At 34.7% G+C, this 20166-nt stretch overlaps 2 protein-coding genes across 6 annotated transcripts in view; one reads left to right on the forward strand and one right to left on the reverse strand.

The window, feature by feature from the left end:
* LOC144958590 (protein PTHB1-like) overlaps positions 1-16920 on the reverse strand; it is a 32170-nt gene extending 15250 nt beyond the window's left edge. For 2 of the 5 annotated variants that reach the window (XM_078890673.1, XM_078890670.1), the window contains exons 1-10: positions 16857-16920; positions 12733-12868; positions 11769-11907; positions 9799-9863; positions 7905-8018; positions 7201-7375; positions 4363-4441; positions 3950-4037; positions 1743-1838; positions 1311-1440 (exon numbers count right to left, since the gene is read on the reverse strand). In XM_078890673.1, the coding sequence (XP_078746799.1) occupies positions 1311-1440; positions 1743-1838; positions 3950-4037; positions 4363-4441; positions 7201-7375; positions 7905-8018; positions 9799-9863; positions 11769-11907; positions 12733-12844 (998 nt within the window). In that variant the 5' untranslated portion in view covers positions 12845-12868; positions 16857-16920. Of the gene's footprint in view, positions 1-1310; positions 1441-1742; positions 1839-3949; positions 4038-4362; positions 4442-7200; positions 7376-7904; positions 8019-9798; positions 9864-11768; positions 11908-12732; positions 12869-15129; positions 15421-16774 lie in introns of all 5 variants that reach the window. The other 3 variants (XM_078890672.1, XM_078890669.1, XM_078890671.1) reach the window with 2 other exon arrangements.
* A 221-nt stretch (positions 16921-17141) lies between these two features.
* Positions 17142-20166, forward strand: part of LOC144958592 (endoplasmic reticulum resident protein 44-like) — a 33492-nt gene continuing 30467 nt past the window's right edge. The window contains exon 1 of the mRNA XM_078890674.1: positions 17142-17297. Coding sequence (XP_078746800.1) covers positions 17259-17297 — 39 coding nt within the window. The 5' untranslated portion in view covers positions 17142-17258. The remainder of the gene's footprint in view (positions 17298-20166) is intronic.

The raw sequence follows: 20166 nt of genomic DNA on the forward strand, positions 1-20166 counted from the left end.
TGTGGGTGGATAGCTCATACGGTAGAGTCATGATCTCTCCGGTCAGGCAGAGTTGTTGTACCAGTAGGGTCGCGGTTTCGAGCCTCATCACCACCTCAAAGTTTTTGTTCTCTGTTGTCTTCTGGCACTGTCCTACTCACTTCATTTCTTGTTATTATCAGTGCATATCAAAAAAGTTCAAAGTAGGGCGGCTAGACCCTCTCTAAGCCTACAGAGCACATCATACCCATTCTTAGGTCTCTCCATTGGCTTCTTGTTAAAGAGAGAGAGGAGTTTTGCTTAGGTCTCTCCATTGGCTTCTTGTTAAAGAGAGAGAGGGGAGTTTTGCTTAGGTCTCTCCATTGGCTTCTTGTTAAAGAGAGAGAGGAGTTTTGCTTAGGTCTCTCCATTGGCTTCTTGTTAAAGAGAGAGAGAGGAGTTTTTGCCTCAATGGTGTTCAAATGCCTAACTGACCTAATGCCATCATATCTCTCAGGGCTTCTTGAATTGTATATAATTGTTCGACCACTCTAATCCCAAAATGAAATACTGATTTATGTTCCCATATGTAAACTATCTCTAGCAGAAAAATCTTCCTTTGTTGGGGCCCCCAAAAGTGTGGAACAAAATTAGATAAAGGAATCAAAAATGCCCCCAAGCTCACTAATTTTAGGAAACTTTTGAAAACATTCTTATTCAGGCAGGCTTTTTGAGTAGTAATAGTAACAGTATCTGCATTTTGTGTTACCCATTGTCTTTGTATTGTACATATTGCTGCTCGAAGCTTGAAGAAATAAATAACATCATCTGTAGTGTTTGATTCATCCTGTTTTGTTGATAAAGGGGAAACCAGAAACGATCATTTTATCTGTTTTCGTATATTAAATTGAAATTGAACCTTACATTCAATTTCACATTGTTATTTATTGTCTTTGTCTGTGTAGGGCCTTAGAGCACTGTGTGTATTCTGCGTGCTGTATAAATTAATTATTACACGACATTACTTTTTTTCCACTTTTAATTTTTTTTGGATACATGATCCACAGTAACATTCATTTAGACTGAGTCAGTCAATTATTTGAAGAAAAAGACGGTGATTGTGATAAGTTCTCATATTTAGATAAAAATGTTACTAAATTTGGAAACATCAACTGTTAGGGAAAAACAAAAATGAATTGTTCATCAATACCCATTACAAAAAAAAAAACAAAAAAACAACATGGTTTCAAAATTATTTTAATTTTAATGGGTAAACGTTCTGCAGTTGAAAGACTTTGGTCTGAAATTTGAAATATTTCAAATTTTCAAGAGATAACAGAATTGTCCCTTACTTGAAATCTCCAACACAGACTTGTACAGGAACAAACTCCATCTTCGCCATCCACTTGAGAGTGACATCAGAGTAAATGAGCAAGGAGTTACTGTAAGCACCCACAATGTAACTAATACTGTTTTCTGATACTGTCAAAATGATTTTTAAAAAATGGATATTAGAGAGGGTGAATAAATTGAAAAGATTGTTAAATAGTAAACTAATTTGTTTAAAACGCAATACCTGAAATGAGACTACAGAATGTGCATGCATAACATTTATTTCTCCTGAATGCTGCATTTGGTATAAAATAGCATTACCATTGTATGAAGGAAAATAAGAATTTAATTGTATAATTGCAATTATTCTCAACTTTGCAAACAAAAATGTGAACGATGATTGGCATACGTCCATATAAATCAATGAGCTGAAAATAGACAGCAACACTTACAAGAAGCATAAGGATGAAAACAAGATGGATCGTATTCCAACTTTTTCACAAACCGTAGTGTCCCATTATCTGTTAAACCAAATATACTCCGTTCACCTGAAAAACAAAAGCAAGTTTTGATTATTCAAAAGGAAGTCAAGCCCCAATGACGATATCAATTTCTTGGCTTGATAGTCCAATAAATGCAGATTGTATGATTGCACAAAGATTATTATTTTTCATATTCAACACTACTTTGGTGTCACAATAAATCATATTCTTACCAAAAAACAAAACAAAAACAAATTATCTTAAGTTTATGCCGAAATTTAGCAATGCTTGTCACAATCTTTTAAAATAAATTATACTTTTCAATTGTGCATATGAATTAAACTTTACTTGAGCATCTGATCTTAAAACATATAGCCTACTTTGATAACACCTGTCATTCCTGGAATAAATAATGCTATTATCACTTAACAAAAATACTAAAAAATTTTCATAAATAAAATGCAGTCAAGAACGGATATATCCACATCGTCGGGATTGCGCTAACATTTTGTTGTCGATATATCAATCATTCTAAAAAATGAAAGGGAAACAAATGACAAAATTGCCAGAAAAAAAAAACAAGGGAAGTCAATGGTGGCCTTTAAAAGGGCCAATTTTGAAATTTATGACAATGCACTTTATATGACTTTAACAGTCTAATATTGTGGTCCGTCTCTGAAGGCCATGAATAAGTTTATGAACCCTTCCCTCAGCACTAGCAAGGATCTCAAATAATGAAGCGCCCTCATAAAGTTGCTGTGAAAAACAGTGGAGGGTCTTGATAACTTCTATAGTGACATGGCCTGAAACTGGTCCTAATGGTAGCTTATCCTCATCTGACTCCACATCGGCAATGGTGTCTTTAAAAAATTAACTATTGTCGAGTGGTATCGAGACTGAGTACAAGTAATAATGGCATTGACCATGCCCATAATATCGAGACCAATAAACTGAGCATCGGAATTGCATTTTTAGATATTGAGAAATAGTTTTGTTAATTATTTACTTCTTAAAAATTCATTTATTTGGAGAAGGGGGGGGGGGGGGGGGGTTAGAGGTCTGTCTCATATACTGACAGTCTCGAACGTAGTGGGTGATGTAGGAGCGTTTCTCATTATCCTATTTGTTGAAAGCCAAGAATATTGATATTGAGAATTCCCATTACTGATATCAGTACCGAATATGATGGCACGGCCCGGGACTAGGCTTGACCGCTGACATCATGATTTTGAACAATGAAGTTTCATGGGATGTTATTGGACAATAGTCTTGGCTTTTCTTTGACTGTTATTTTACAAGATCTCTCTGCATGTTCATTTGACTGCTGTGTTTTACTTCACTGCAGGATATCTTGATCTTTTAAATTTTTAGACAAAATATTGCCAGTATCAATGGACCGCATGTCGATATAACCATCATGTGATAAAATTGTTGTCGATATAAGAGATAGATATTTACTGTTATATAGCATAAAAAACTGGGACTTTGATGTCATATCGATATAAATGTGATGTCGATATAACCGTTGTCGATATATCCACTCTGTACTGTAAATAGTAAACATTTACCCAAATGTCAACAATTTAAAAATTGAACTGAATGCTTTTCTTTTTTATACATCGAATAAATACCAACAATAAAATGGAATAGGGCTTCAATTAAATTTAAAATGACAGCTGACGTGGATGTCTCAGGTTTCTGAAGGCCTTAACACCATCTGCTCATCTTTCATTCACCGTTAGTATCTCATTCATTGTGTTTTGTTGACAAACAAAGGGGAAACCCAAAAAGTCCACATCATATGCCTTTGTAAATTAAATTGAAGTTTCAATCCCATATCATTGTTATCTGTATATATATATATATATATTGCCGTCATAAATTTTTAACTTTATATTTATACATTTTTATGCAATGCCAAGTCTATAAACGAACTTCCATTTTTTGGATGAATAAAGTATATTATTATTATTATTTTTTTTCTTGGAATTTCACGCAGCAACATGGCATTATTTCACAGGAGGAAACCTCCGACAATAAATCTCTAAAACGAATGAAGGGAATGCTGAATACAAAATACTAAACATTTAGAGAAAAGACTCAACAGACTATTTCAAAATAAAGATGTACAGTGTAGTAATCAACACATGAATTTGACCACATATTTCAGCACTGACCTAGGACTACTATGCTTGGAGGTACATTAGGTAATTCGATGTATGAAATGTGTAGAGCTTGTTCTCCGATGTTATAAGTCCAGTCAACCTTTACAAAAAATAAATTGAAGAAATATTTTTAAAAACAAACAAATAAAATTGAGTAACATAAAATTAACATTAAAATTTACTAGAACCTTCTAACTGATGAATTGAAAAAAGATTAGTGTGTTAAAATGGCAAATTAATTTCTTTACGACCAATCTTTGTATACTATATCTCACATAGGCAAGTAACATTAAAAAAAAAAAAACATCTGGTAGTCAAACAGATAACAGACAAGAATGCATAAGGTAACAGAGACAAAACTTTTTTTTTAAAACATCTGATATGGAAATTGAAAATAAAGAAATGTAAAAGCTTCTATGACTTACTGCAACTTTCTTGCCAGACTTAATATTTTGAATTTCTTCTTTGCCACCCGTTTCTGATGCAACAGCTAAAACTTGATACCTGAGAAAAGAGAAACAGACGATCGGTTTAATATTCCTCTAAAATACTTTATGAATGAGTTCACGGCTCATTCATAATGGTGATGGATATTGTAAGAGTGTTAGTACAAAAAGGATGCCTAACAGGTGACTTGAACTGCATGAAATGCAAATATGGTTCCATATGGCCTGCTGGAGGAATAAACTAAACATTGTGAAGCACACTGAGCATGGTAAATCGTTGAAATGTCCTATATAAACGTTCACATTTATGATTCTTCAAATTACATGGCAGGTTTAAATTAATGACTAATAACTCATGTCACATTGACAGTATTTCTCCCTTGGTGAAAATAGTAAGGTCTGAAGTTATACCCACGTCAATAATTGGAAAAATAACAATCAAATCTCACTATTATGGGTTCAACATTTTACTTCTTTCCATATTGCATTCTATTATCGCAATTATCAAAAAAAAAGTGAAGTCCTTTAGAGTCAAAAGACCCATAGAGCTGTAGTTTATCTCAGTTTGTATAGCGTTTAATGGGGAATAATTCTTGTTCCCACTTGGATAGGACACCAGATCTAAGAGACAAAACTAACCAATTGTGGGATTGACCAGGGTGTCATAAACCTGGAGATATTGGTCTGTTAGTGTGTGACGCGACCGCTCTACCAACTGAGCTATTGGGACCCCCCCCCCCCTCCCCGTTTCAATGATTTTTACTTACTTCCTGCCAATTATTTTGCCTGTTGACATGTAGGGCAGCAAATTTTTCAATGACTTTGTCAAGCACAAAAAGAATTCACGCTATCCGAGACGTGAGCTATTCAACAATGCATTATTAAATCACAATCACAAAATTATTACAACATCTCATCTCATGTAGTTCCATATCTGAAGCAGACGTCGGAGGTCATCTTCCGCCAAGCTGATCTATCTCTTGCCAATTCTATTAAAGCAGCGCCACCTTTCTCAGCTTCATCTGTCCAAGTTCTTATCCCTTTCAAATACGTTATTCTTTGTCTTCCTCTTATTCTTTTTCCATTCATCTTTCCAGTCAAGGCGAGTATTTCCAAACCAGGGTGGCGGATAATGTGTCCTAAAAATTCCATTTGGCGTTTGATGATTTTTGTTATCAGTGATCTTTTTCTGTTTGCCATTTCTAAAATTTCTTCATTTCTTTTCCTTTCCATCCATGACACCCTCATCATTCTTCTGTAAAACCACATTTCCACTGCCTCCAGTCTTTTAACCATGGTCTTGTTTATGGTCCAGCTCTCACAACCATATAGCAGCACAGACAGTACATAGCAATCCAGGACTTTGATTTTTGTTTTCATGCTAATATTCCTGTTTTTCATAATTGTATGCAGCTGGTTGAATGCATTCTTCGCCATACCTATTCTTTTCTTTATTTCACAATCTGATTTTCCATTGGATGTTACATTGAAGCCTAAATATTTGAAACATTCAACTTGTTGTATTGTTTGTCCTCTGCTTGTTATTACACAGGCTGGTGGGTTATTATTTTTAGATACCGTCATACATTCTGTTTTAGATATGTTCAGTTCCAGTCCCATATTTTCACTACTCCTGACTACAACATCCAGTAATTCTTGTAGTTCATGTTCAGATTCTGCCAGTGGAACCGTATCATCTGCATACCTCAGATTTGTTACATTCTTTCCTCCATTACAACATCATTAACCTAAAAACTTACAAACAAGTAATTTACTCATTTAATTGTGATATGTTTACAACAAAACAAAAAACTAAAATTAAAAAAAAACAAAAAAACAAAATAAAAATAAATTGACTGAAATGTTGACAAGTTTATCTATTCTTTTTTAAAATCTAAAATAAAAATAATGAGAACTACAATTTTTTTGTGTGTTTTTTAAAAAAAGGGTTTGTGAACCTACATTTCACCTCCTTATTAAACTTAATTTCAGTTTTGGTCAAACTCACGTTATACCCAACCTGCCACGGGTTAGAAAACTATATTTCTTCTCCTTTTTAAAAGACACAATAATCTAATGTTAAGGGGGCAACACTTTCATTTTCTTTCCTTGAGCAAGATTATTTATTAATTGCTAACTTTGGACAACATGGGTGATTCCCATTGACATAGGTTGTTTGTATAAAATGGATTATCTCTATTCCTTCATGGAAAGCCTAGGTGACGGCATCTCACAATGCCGCAAAGTAGGGCATAATTTTAAAAATAATTTAACAGTAGTTTCACATTTTGGACTTTCATTTTAATCTTTAGTATTTAGTCAAACCCAAGATATACACAAACCTGTCATAGTCAAACCTCGCAAAAAAAAATAAAAAAAATGAAGAAAAATTATTTGAAACAAAATCAATTTCGAAGACAAAAATCTGTACTTAACCAAAAATGCAAGATTTTTACGTTTATTTTATGAATTATCAGTTTAAAATACTTTGGAACTGATGAAAATCAGTGCAATTTGGCTATATGTTTATCCATTTTTGAGAGAAAATACAATACACTGGACCCTGGGAAAGCTGGCAAATTGGGATGATTTCTAAAGTGGCAGACAATTCCCTACAAGAGATATCCCCCTATATTACTTATCACATTTGCTCCAAAAATCCCAATCTGGAGGGAAAAAACTATCTGAATTTGGCCAAATTTGACCTCTTCCCCCCCCCCCTCCTCCTCCTCCCCAAAAATCTGTAGATACCATTTAAATTTGTACAGCTTACAGGTCTCTAAATCAAATGAAAGTGCAACAAAAAATATTTCTTACCTGTATGCCTCCACCCTCCACGACGAAGAAGCAGTGACAAAGGAATCAAGTCTGGGCATGTACTGAATGGGGCCCGGTAACAAGGCTCCAGGAAGGAATCGACTAAAAGCAAAACTCTCCTGTTCAAATATAGAAATGGTTCCATCCATCGATTGCACACATAGAAAATCTTTGCCTGTGGTGGAAGAAAAAAATATTACTTTTTTTCACCGAAAAAATCCATTTTTTACAATCTTACAATCAGTACTTTTTGATGGACTAGCATTCTATCCAAAGGGTAATAAGAATTGCTACTGTCCGTTTAATGCTATAGATACTGGGATTAACGCCGGTTCATGGGTCTTATGGCTCTGAATTACTTTAATTAGCAAGTCTAAATGTTCCATCCATCTGGAGTTTGTGTTCATACAACTAAAAAGGGCCTTCTATGATCATATATTATAATTACTTATGAAGCAAGTAAAGATTTCATAGAGAATCCTTGACCTTTGACCCCTCCAAAGGGAACATGGTACACATAGAAGCTTGCGTTCATACAATTAGAGTCTATTATTATAGTTTTAACATTTGAACCAGGCAAAGAATCACCCCTCCAACGGGAACATGACACGTATTAAAGACAGTCCTCCGTAGATTGTGATCATACCATTAATAAATTCTTATGTCATAGATTTAACCTTTGAACTAAGTAAATAATCACTGACCTTTGACCCCTCCAAAGGGACCGTGACACATATTGAAGGCAGTCCTTTGTAGATTGTGCTCATACAATAAAGACAGCTGATATTGACTCCCGTGGTCAACAGTACCACTGATAGCTATACAAAACAAAACAAGAATAAATAAAATAAAATAAAACATTTTAAAATGAAGATTCAATGCCAGGAATCTGCATATTTGTCCAGAAAGCATTTATGTAAACAATTCATTCCTAGAGCCAAAAGGCTGGTCAACAATAACCTTTTCCTTTGTTTTTAACCCTCACTTTTATTTCAGCATTGATATTTAAAAAAAAAAGTTACTTGTAAAATTGAGAGTCCCAATAATTAAAATTGTAGAGGACTTTGATCTCAATTCCAGGTTGAGCAGTAATTTGGTAGAAATCTGTCAGAAAGCACCCAATGATAGTCAAGCCCCAAAATCAAAAGAGAGCAAGTAGTAATTAATATCAACAGTAACTGGGATAAACTCCCCTTGTAGCTCTGAAGGATGACTTTAAAGACAGCTGATATTGACTCCCGTGGTCAACAGTAGCACTGTCATTGATATCAACAGTAACTGGGATAAACTCCCAGTGCGAATGAGCCATATAGCTCTGAAGGATGACTTTAAAGACAGCTGATATTGACTCCCGTGGTCAACAGTAGCACTGTCATTGATATCAACAGTAACTGGGATAAACTCCCAGTGCGAATGAGCCATATAGCTCTGAAGGATGACTTTAAAGACAGCTGATATTGACTCCCGTGGTCAACAGTAGCAATGTCATTGATATCAACAGTAACTGGGATAAACTCCTAGTGTGAATGAGCCATATAGCTCTGAAGGATGACTTTAAAGACAGCTGATATTGACTCCCGTGGTCAACAGTACCACTGTCATTGATATCAACAGTAACTGGGATAAACTCCCAGTGTGAATGAGCCTTGTAGCTCTGAAGGATGACTTAAAAAATTTTTTTTTAAAATAGCCAAGTTCATCTAAAAGTTGTTGGTCCTAATGACTCAGTTGGTAAAGCACCTGTGTCACATGCAAAGGAACTGAGATCAATTCTGAGTGGAGTTAAGAAGATCTTTCCTGATCTCCTTGTCCACCCAGCAGTGATTGGGTAGCAGGATCTGCGAGATCCCAAGGAAAGTGCTTTGTGATAGACTGGCGTTCTATCCAAAGGGGAACAAGAAATTGCTCTTGCCAGTTTCATGATATAAAAACTGAGATAAACTCCAACACCATGGGCCTAATGGCTCTGAAGAATTACTCGTCTAAAAGCCAAATAAGTATTTTTCCCATATAAGGAACTCTCTTCCAATTTCTTAAGAAAATATAACAAAGAAGATATGTGTAAGACAAATATTAAGATTTATTAATCAGAAAATATTTGATAGATAAAAATCAGTTTCCAATATATAGTTTAGTTTTCTTGGTATGACATCTTAGGCATGCCGTGTGTATGACCTGCTATTGTAGCATTGATGATTGTATTGAAGAGGCACCTACAGTTCTTTGTATATGGAACAGACGTGGTATAAATGATTTATATTAATATCATTTTATAAATCCATAAATGAAGATAAACTTAACTTTGAATCAGAAATACTGTTTAATTACTATTACTATTATGCTCTCTTTCTCTTTTCTTAATCACTATTTCCAGACCCCCCCCCCCCCCTACCTTTAAAATAAAATCATTTTTATTTTTGCTTTTTATTATGATAATGGAATGAAATGAAAAGCAATATCTTGAGAATGAATGCAAGGATAACAACCTGGACAACAACTAAAAATTCCTCCATGTTAGGAAATTTAACAAATGGGTTTTTATAATGTGAACCTCACAAATGATTAGCAGGTATTATACATTAGGTAGAACAGACTTACACGTAACATTGTAAACAGCAAGTTTCCGTGAGAAAAGTATTCCAAGTTTCAATGAGTCTGATGCTCTGCAAAAGAAAATTATATTTATACGAAATATATAATATGATTGGAGTGAAGATAAAAAAAAAATCAATTAAAAAGTAAATAAAAAATTACATTCCAATATTTCTTGCAGCAGAAAATCAAAGGAACAACACTAGAGCTATTCTACTGAATCAGAAATGTGAGAGGCAGCCGACAAAATAGAATGTACGATGTCTAAGTTTTAATCTTATGCCATAAAAAAATTAATAATAATAATAATAATAATAATAATAATAATAATAATAATAATAATAATAATAATAATAATATATCTTTATTGTCCCCAAAAAAGTGGCAATTTGTCATTTGGTTACACATTTATAACAATACGATATTGACATAGACACACTCACACAAGATGCACACTAGTAACATAGTAGTTATCATAAAAACAAAGAATAATATAACAGCTTCAAAAGAGAACAAAATACCAAATATGGAACATTTCGGGCTCAAAACTCCTCTTCAGCCAATAGCAAAAACAGTAAAAACATAAATACATCACTTCAAAATTAGATAGATGGAAGAGAAATATTTATCTGCCGTCAATCTGGTTTTGAAGTGATGTATTATGGGCTTATGTGCGGCTATGTGGTATGACACTCGCGTTCGGATCTGAAGGTCTTGGGTTTGAGCCTAGCTCGGCGTATAGTTGAGTTCTTGGAAAAGACTCTTTACTCACATTCTCTCACTGTACTCAGGTGTAAAATGCGTACCTGGCTGTCAACCGTGTTGTCTCTGTCGGAAAAATTGTAATATCGCCTAACAGGCGCCATGTCTCGTCCTACATGTTGCGTGTTGCTGTTGGTCAGGGACCCTTTGTAAAGCGCTTTGAGCAAATTTAGTGGATTTTGCGCTATATGAAAGCTCAAAAAACAAAACAAAAAAAAGCTTATTGTTTTTGTTATTGGTTGAAGAAGGGGTCTGAGCCTGACCCGTTCCATGTTTAGTATTTTGTTCTCTTTTGAAGCTGTTATATTCATTTCATTTTATTACTATTTACAGTCCCACAACTCCTAGCAGCTTAGTATCACTTTAAAAATGATGACGAAAAGAGTAAAAAGATTGTGGGAATATTGTCAACAAAATCTGACAACTGTAGGACATTTTGCAGGTCTGATTTAATGTAAAAGCAGGTGCACCTAAAAAAAAAATTGAGCTTTTACACAGCGCAACATCCACTAAACATGCTCAAAGCGCTTTACAAAGGGTCCCTGACCAACAGCAACACGTAACATGTCGGACGAGACATGACGCCTGTTAGGCGATATTACAAATTTTTTTTGGGACAGAGATAATGTTGTTAACGGCCAGGTACTCATTTTACATCTGAGTATGGTGGGAGAATGTGAGTAAAGAACCTTTTCCAAGGACCCAACTATGCAGAGAGAGGCTTGAGCCCAGGACATTCCGATCCGAAAGTGAGTGTCATACCACAAGACCACGTAGCCTCACACCTTCTCCCTCTAAGCGATCATTTCCAACAACAGAAGGGAGGAAAAAATCTCCAACAAAACAACTATAAAGTTCCTATTATTAAGAACTGACTGCATTTAGAGCTGCATTCTCAACATTAAATTTTTTTTTTAAAGAGAGGGAAAAAAAGTAATAAATTCAAAGCGATAGGAAAATACTCATGCATTTTAGAATTACATCATAAATAAATTATTAACATAAAAATGTTAGTCTTTAGTCAGCAGATTAAATGTCTAATACTTTAATGCTTTCCATGGAAAAGCATCAACCATAAAAGAAAAAAAAAAGAAAAGAGGAGAGTTTGTTTATAGCCTCTCTTCATCTTCCAGTCTAAAGGGTCAGATAAAAGGTTACGTCTCATGAACATAAAAAAAAACGAAAAAAAACAACAAAACTCCATTTAAACGTACGAGGAGAATTTCCCAGCAGCCACCTGTAAGATTGGCAGCTTGAAGGCTTGCTCTACCACGACATCTTCCACCGAATTCGCGCTTGGATTTGGACTGTATATTCTCAAAATTCCCTGAAAACTGCCGATGATGATCTTGTCTATGTAAAGAGAAAAAATACATTATTTTTTATTTGATGATATGCTAGTATGAAACATGAAAGTACCTGGGCCTGTCTTAAAAGTCAATTCCTGATAAGCATGGCCAATAGCCTAAAGTTGTGTCACAGTGACTGACATTTTTTTTTTTAAATCTGGCCCTTTGGGTAAGGCATTTAACACACCACCCCACTCCACTTAACTGTAAGTGACAGATATTGTAAATGTTTTAGTGGGGAAAAAAAAGACATTTAACAGGTGACGTGTACTAGAGCTGGGGTGGGAATTGGTTTATAAGGGTATTGTGAATACCTAGTCTTTTATGGAAAGGTCTTTTGAACTCCAAGCCAGGGGGGGGGGGGGGGGGGGGGCATCTGACTGAAAGACCAGCAAGGTGTCATACTGGTTTGACAAAAACTGGCCTTCCGGCTTATGCTGGTGATTTAGCATCCATGCTTATGTAATTGGTGTTCTGGTTTCAGACTGATGGCATCTTATTTTCTAGTCTAAATATATGCTTGACATCAATAAAGACCACCCATCCTCACTCATTTGCGTCCTGTAATCCTAAGAATCTGCCTATACATCCTGCTACTGAAATAGTTATGCCATCTTATCATTTCATATGTAACCTATTCACTATTAGTCCTCCGGGGGACTGGTTACATAACACTTCCAAGGATTTTAGAACTGGAAAAGAACAGGGTGTCAGATCACAACTTTTCTGCCCTATTGCATTTCTTTGACTTTCTGGGGATTACATTAAAAGTGGAGGGGAGGGAGGTGGAAGTGATGTTTATATGGAATGGGTAGATTAAAATTCTTACCTGAACCATTGATATCATTGTCTATATTAGCCAAACACAAGCAGCCGTGGTCAAATTCCTCCTCCTCTCCCACAGTGGTTGACCACCAGTCTCGAGTCTTGAATAGTGACATATTGCTGTTTCATTACTTGTAAATCTGCAATCAAATATTTACAAAGGAATAACCAGTCTTTGTAAGAGAACAATATTTGTTTGAAAAATAAACAAAAAATTGAAAAATGAGCTTTTATACTGTATCATAATATTATATTACATTCATTATATGTGTTCAACGCACTTTGCAAGGGGTCCCAAGCCAACAGTAACATTTAACATGCAGAATGAGACATGATGCCAGTGAGGTGATATTACAATTTTTGTGTCGACAGAGACAACAATGTTCTTATCAGCCAGGTATTAATTTCCCATCTGAGTAAGTTGAGAGAATGTGAGGAAAGACAAAAAGCCTTTTCCAAGGACCCGCTGCTTGGAACGAGATCCGAACATGGGACCTACCATTCCAAAGGTGAGTATCACACCACAAAGCTGCACAAAACTGCTTTGACTTTGACTCAATTACTAAGGAATATTCATATATAATAATTTTGTCAGCATCATACCATGTGTCACCCATGCCTCTTGCACATTGTAGATAAGTTTCTGTTGTTGAAGAACGTGCAACAATAAAAGCATAATTGAGAACAAATCAAGCTATTTTTTTGTTTGGCCCTGATCACTTTGAAGTAATTGACTTGCTGGTTTCCAGTAGATTTGACAAAAAGCATTTTTAGATTGAGTATCCTTTACAAAAAGGTAGCTGGCAGTTTTGAATATTAAACAGAAAATCTGAATAAACTGCGGCTCCATATACTGCGCGGGTCTAAAGGATTACTCCCTTTTAATAGTACAGGATAGGGAATCCACGAATTTGATCTTCTTTGAATGCTCTATCCTTTGGTATAGTTGCTGTCTTCATATATAAATTAATTTAGAAGATATCGGAAAATGGAAAAATAGACTAATTTTAGTGAGCAAGATGAAAAGCCTCAATTTTGTATTCCTTCTAAGAAAACTGACTTGGAAAATTAAAAAAAACCCCCAATAAAATTCAACAATTTTGCTTTCCAATGATACCATTTTCAACCATCAAAACTGCTTCCATGATACCCTTTGCCTTTGAGCTTCCATAAAAATCACACTAATTTCAAAATCTACCAAAGAAATGCCAATTCAGCTTGGATTGCTGTAGTCAGTGCCATATATTGGCTCCTAGCTCGACACTTTGATAAATTCAGTCTATTGGGTGGATAGGTTCACTGTAGCTTACAATCTATTTTGGTCACCATGACGTAATTTGTGAACCTATGTGATGTGATTACTTTTGGTATAATTTTAAAGGAAGCTTTCTAATGGTGTATTTCGTTCTTTATTCCTCAATAAATTTGTTAAAAAGTAAATGAAGTAAATCTTACCAACTTTTAAATAACAACAAATTTTTAAATTATTGATACAGTTTAAATAAACAAAGTACACCGATAGACAATTAATTGAAAAATTTTCTTTTAATTGATAAAGTCACACTTTATTTTATTTCTTTCGCAATCAGCCTAACCCTAGTTTTGCGGGAAAGAACTTATATTTTTAAAATCAATTTTCACCTAATTCTATATTTTTTTCATGCTTATCATAAATGAAAATGATTTACATGAAAATAAAGCTTATTTTCAGACCTTCAAAATGATACCCAACACTTGCCAAGCATTTTAAAGGCCGATTTGCAGAATTTACAAAAGTTTAAGTGAAAACAAAAAGTGGTCCAATTCTACTGCAAATGGCAAAAGCCAAATGTTCCCGATCACAGCGATATGCTTGTTGGGAGGATCCGAGAGATCACAGATTATCTTTATAAAAATGACCAAAATTTTCAACAGAAAAATATCAATATAGGTAACTTTGGAACAGTTTGTCGTATAGAAACAAATTGATTAAATGTTATTTCAAGTCTCATCCATCTGATTTGGTCAAATTAAAGTTTTCTGAGTTTGAAAATTTTGGCCTAGTGGCGTCATAATGTTTCAGTGGAATCATCTTAGTCATCATAGTTAGTCATAGTCAGACTGATTCCTACTATAACTTATAATATTTACTAGAAATTTTGGATACAAAAATAAAATAACTTACATAAAGACCAAACGGGGTTTTTTTTTTATCAATGGAATTATATACTGCATCACTGTAAACCATATTTTATACTGCCATTTGAAAACTGAATTTTCGTTAAAATTTAAGTGCCTATACTATTACTAATATTACTATCTAATTACTAGAGAGGTGGGCCGGTGTTACCAATACTTAGCTTCTATACCAGGATAAAGCATTCGTTTGGACCGAAAAATAAATAAAAAACTTACCGCTTACCGTCAAAAGCAGTTTAGATTTGAAGATGCATTTGTTTTCTATCAAAAAACATTCGGTAATGGACAATCCTTGATGAATTTCAAAAGCTGTGTTGAAATTATATCCTAATTGTTTTCATGATTAATTCCTCGCGAAATCGTGTGGGTATCGTTTCTGTTATCAAGGTACCGCCTAGCCAGGCAGGGTTGCCAGATCATTTTTGAGTAAGAGACCAAACTAGCTATAGCAAGAGGCCAGATTCCTCGGCAGGAGCCCAAATACCACCAAACCCACCTTAGCCTCGCGAAAACTCTTTAGATTTGTTAAACAATTTAGATAGGATAAGGAAAATTCGTATATATAGAAGCATTAGCAAATGCAATCTGTGGCGTTAGCACGTGTTGCATTTAGATATTTAGATTGCCAAATAAAATAAGTTTTACCGGTACCAGAGTAAAACGATATAACGGGGAAAGTCAGAGGAAGCCAAAAAGTTGGTTACAGGAGGCCAAGTGGCCAAACCAAATTTTGGGAGGCCAAATGGCTTGGGAAAAGGCCAAATTTCTCAAATTTGGCCACCAGGAGGCCAAACTAGCAACCCTGGCCCCAGGTTTTTAAAAAAGTTTATTGGGAAAAAGATACGGAACAAAGTGTCCATAGATAGGTATGCAATTTGGTGCATTAGTGCAGTAAAAAGGCCTTTTTTTTTCTTTTATTCAATAAACTTGACTGCTGGTGGACCCTAGGCCTCTCTACAAGTCCAAGAAATAATACTCACTTTTTCTCTGCTCCAACGAAAATATCTACCCCCTACCGGTCTAATTATTAGTAGCAGACGACAAATTTCTCAAAACGGTCACGTGACACTGTAAAAACAACACAGGAAGTCCATGAAAGCTTATTTACGGCATTTCCTTTGAACCGTGTAAACAACAAAATTTCGTTTTCATTCGACTCAACGGGTCAGATTGGCCGGTATTTTTTAACGAACTAAAGTTCTGAAAAATCAAAATGTTTCTTAGAAAGGTGAAAGATGCTAGTTTTTGAAACAGAGGTAGGTTTTTAAAAAAAATCTTTATATTTTACGTGAATGCATGCTCAAGGCGAGTTGGACCTGCAGCGGAGGTTGGTAAGCCAAAGGCCCACCTCTCTAGTCTATTATATTCTTTCACTAACGCAAAGAGAAAAGTCTTTCGTGTGTTTTAAATTTGTTGAAAAGACGTAGGGGGAAGAGAATTTGGTGTTGACTCTTGTGAAAAATATATCCCTCTAGGCTCTTTCTATTTTACAAAGACATCAAGAATGTGTAATCCTTTGCCTTTATCACTTTTTTTATCAAACTCAAGCTTTGGTCCAGCCCTGCCCCTGCCCAAATTGAGTTGATTTCCATTCCTAATTTCACGCATTTGCTTTCTCAGTTCGTAACAACAATATGGATCCAAGATTATTTTTTAAAGAAAAGTAAAGGAGACCGTTGCACAGATTAATGTCGTCCCGTTGCCCAACAGTAAAGTTCAATACGATAAGAAAAGTTGTCTTCTTGAATCCGGTGTACACTATCGATAACAAGAATTCAGCTTTTAAAAATAAAAACAACACATTGATTTAGCACTTGATTCGATTTTAACTACTTTCAATTGATTAGGATGAATTCTTTACAACATACCAAAACATGTCTTTCATTTTTTTTGGAAAGATAAAACAATACGTCAAGGTTCTTAAAATTCTAAAATTTAAATTCAGCGTACTTTCAATCTTTTTCGGCCGTCTCTATACAAACAATCGCGAAGAATGTAAGAGCTGTGCGCATGTGCAAGAAAAGACGGAATTTATCTCTAGGATAGGAGATCATCGTTGTTGATTTGGAACCTTAGAAATTAAAGAAAGTTATAAAATTCAATAAGGTCATAAATGGCGTTTTATTTACTATCTAGAATAACATTGAATGTCAATTTTCAAATAATTGAGACATACTTTGTAAGGTACTAGAAATGAAAACACGCGAGATTACACGCACTCACTTCGCCATGTTTACCTTTCACGCCGGAAGTTGTTTGAGGGATACGGGAACGGATTTTGGTCCGGATTAGAAACTAGAAACAAAAGTCTGTGAACTTGTATGGTCGTAGTTGACCAGCTGTAAATTCAAAATGATGCATAATATAATTCCCATCGCCTGGATCTGTTCAGTGAGTCTTTTTCTTAACGTATGAATTATTGTTTTAAAACAGCTGTCATTTCTATGTTACGATTGTAAACTTTGCGGTGAATTATTGTCTTGGATACCTAGCGCAAGCCGGTCCGGTGAGTGGAGAGGTAGAGACATTAAATAGACAAGCAGTTCAAGTTCAAGTATTCAAATTCAAGAGAGACAAGTTGTCATAGTCATTGGAATGAGAGAAATGTGATTTGTGGACTCCAGGATTTGCCATTGAAATTATATTAAAAGGATGCCTCTATTCTCATCCTGGGGATGAGAATATAGTATAGAAAAACAGACGGGCTCTCATCCTGGGTAAAAGTGAAGTGAAGTGAGAATTAAATTAAATAGAAAAACGTTCGACCTCTCATTCTCACTCTCACCCAGGATGAGAATAGTAATAGAGGTAGTGGCACCTTATCGCTATTCTCACCCCTGTTTTAACCAATATGTAGGGTTAGCCTTGCCTAGCCCTCGCTTATTAACCAGCAGGCAGTAGGTTTAGCCTAGCACTAGCAGTAGGCAGTTTAGTGAGCAGCAGCAGTGGCAGTCAAATTTTGACCAAACTCGCCCATAGGAAAGTTGTGACTGGAAATTGCCGTTCGCATTTTAGGGGGTTCAATTTAAAATGCATAACTTCGTTATAAAGAGGAATATCGCAAATATTTTGGTATCATTATTTTCGTCTTTCAATTTCCTTTTAAATGGTGCCAATTAAGGAAAAATCCATTAATAATTCCAGAAGTTATATGAAGTTAAAATTTGGCAATTTTCAAATGCATTTATTTTTTTATTTACCGCGTGTGTTTTTAAAATTTAAACGCTTGTTTTTAGAACAACATCTAAACTTTATTCATGCCAAATTTCAGGGCTCTATATCGATGCGCAGACACCTTTTAACTCTGCGCCGAAATGCCATGTTTACATTATATCTTCTCATCATGGCTGCCGGACGATATCTATATTCATATCGATATTTTAAATCTAGTTATAAATGTATTATTTTAAATTTAGTCCATAATATTTTCAGTACTATTAGTTACTATGTTTTTATTTTGAATACATACTTTCCAACTTTATTTATGGGCATTTTATAGTTTTTGTTTTAAAAGTTCGTATATTTCTTCTCTTTGTGAAATCCGATATTAATAATATCGATATTTAAAAAATACCAATTGCTTTAATTTAATTTTATTTTACTTTGCCATCAAGTCATCAAGTTTCTTTCCCATATGTTTAGATATGTTAATCATTTGTATCCATATTCTAAAGGCCTTAGCCTTAATAATTATTATGGTAAGAAGTTCTATTAGTATTAGTTATATATTTTGACACCCCCATACATTGAGAGAGAGAGAGAGAGGGGGGGGGGGGGAGGGGATAAAATTATATTAATTGTCAAAATGATGTAATAGCAATAAACCCAAAGTGGTTCAGCAGAATTTTTTAAAGTATTAAAAGCCAGAACTTTCCTTCTAATTATAATAGGGAATCTGTTTCAATTTATTTGAACTTTTTCAATCTACCATTTTATTAGGTAAAAATAAACTCATTATGTCATTACACAACATGTTTATATCTTTTCATTTAAATACTCTCAAACCCTTTTTTATTCTCTATGTATTAATTCAAAGAGGGGAATTATTTGCAATTGTTTCAGTGAGATATTGGGGATAAATCCAAAAGTGATATGTATAGCAAATTGTTTCTTACGTCTAGCCGAGTTTTTGATTATGTAACATTTGCATCATATTATGTAATAATGTGTTAATTTGAAATGTTTATCTTCCTCTTTATTAATGTAAATGCATTGTCCTCGATAAGATGAACATTTTGGTATACAATATATGATAAGAACTCCATATTGACTGTTTTAACCATTTTTTATTAACATCACGCGATTTCGGTCACAACTTTGCAATGGTAATTTTGGGGTAAAAATCAGTCTGAAATTTCAGACTTTGAACTGCTGTAACTACATTTCTATTCAAGATAGAAACAAAATTCAAACTGTTTTGTAATCTGTGTTGCCAGCTCTTTCATATGACATTGGTTTCAAGTGTGTGAGGTACATTTAGAATTTCTATTAAACTCCCTACTACTAGCAGTCAGCCCCTTCTACTCGCTATTCAATTCTCACCCGATCATCATCTCTTACTCTCTTACTCCTTCGGGACTACTTTTAGTTTTAGTGATTAGTGGTACTGGACTTGGACAAAAGGAGGGTTAACATACATGTCATGTATTTAGAATTGGCAAGTCTGGGTGGGCTTAAGATATATGGGAATCATTTTGAAACAGTAGTGGAGGTAATAATCGCTCTCTCTCTCTCTCTCTCTCTCTCTCTCTCTCTCTCTCTCTCACTCTCTCTCTCTCTCTCTCTCTCTCGGGACTGCTTTTAGTGGTACTGGAGGTAGGAGGGTGAACATACAAAATTTAACATTTTTCTCGCTACTCTCATCTGATCATCATCATCATCATTGCTCTCTCAAAAGTGTTATAGCAAAGTGTTTCTTCCGTCTATTCGAGTTTTTAATTATATAACATTTGCGTCATATTATGTAATAATGTGTTATTTTGAAATGTTTATCTTACCTTTATTAGTGGAAATGCATTGTATTCGATAAGACGAGCATTTTGGTATACATTATATAATAACTCCATATTGACTGTTTTAACAGTAAAAAGCACGCGATTTCAGTCAAAAATTTCCTATGATAATTTTGGGGTAAAAATCAGTCTGAAATATCAGAATTTTAACTGCCGTAACTACATTTCTAAGGTGGCGTTTTTATGCACCTCCGTTGGAGGTGTACAAAAATGCACCGTTTTTATGCACCTCCATTGGAGGTGTACAA

This window comes from Berghia stephanieae, chromosome 13 (assembly GCF_034508935.2).
Source record: "Berghia stephanieae isolate SIO BIC M18660-M18661 chromosome 13, UCSD_Bste_1.3, whole genome shotgun sequence".
Classification (NCBI taxonomy): domain Eukaryota; kingdom Metazoa; phylum Mollusca; class Gastropoda; order Nudibranchia; family Aeolidiidae; genus Berghia; species Berghia stephanieae.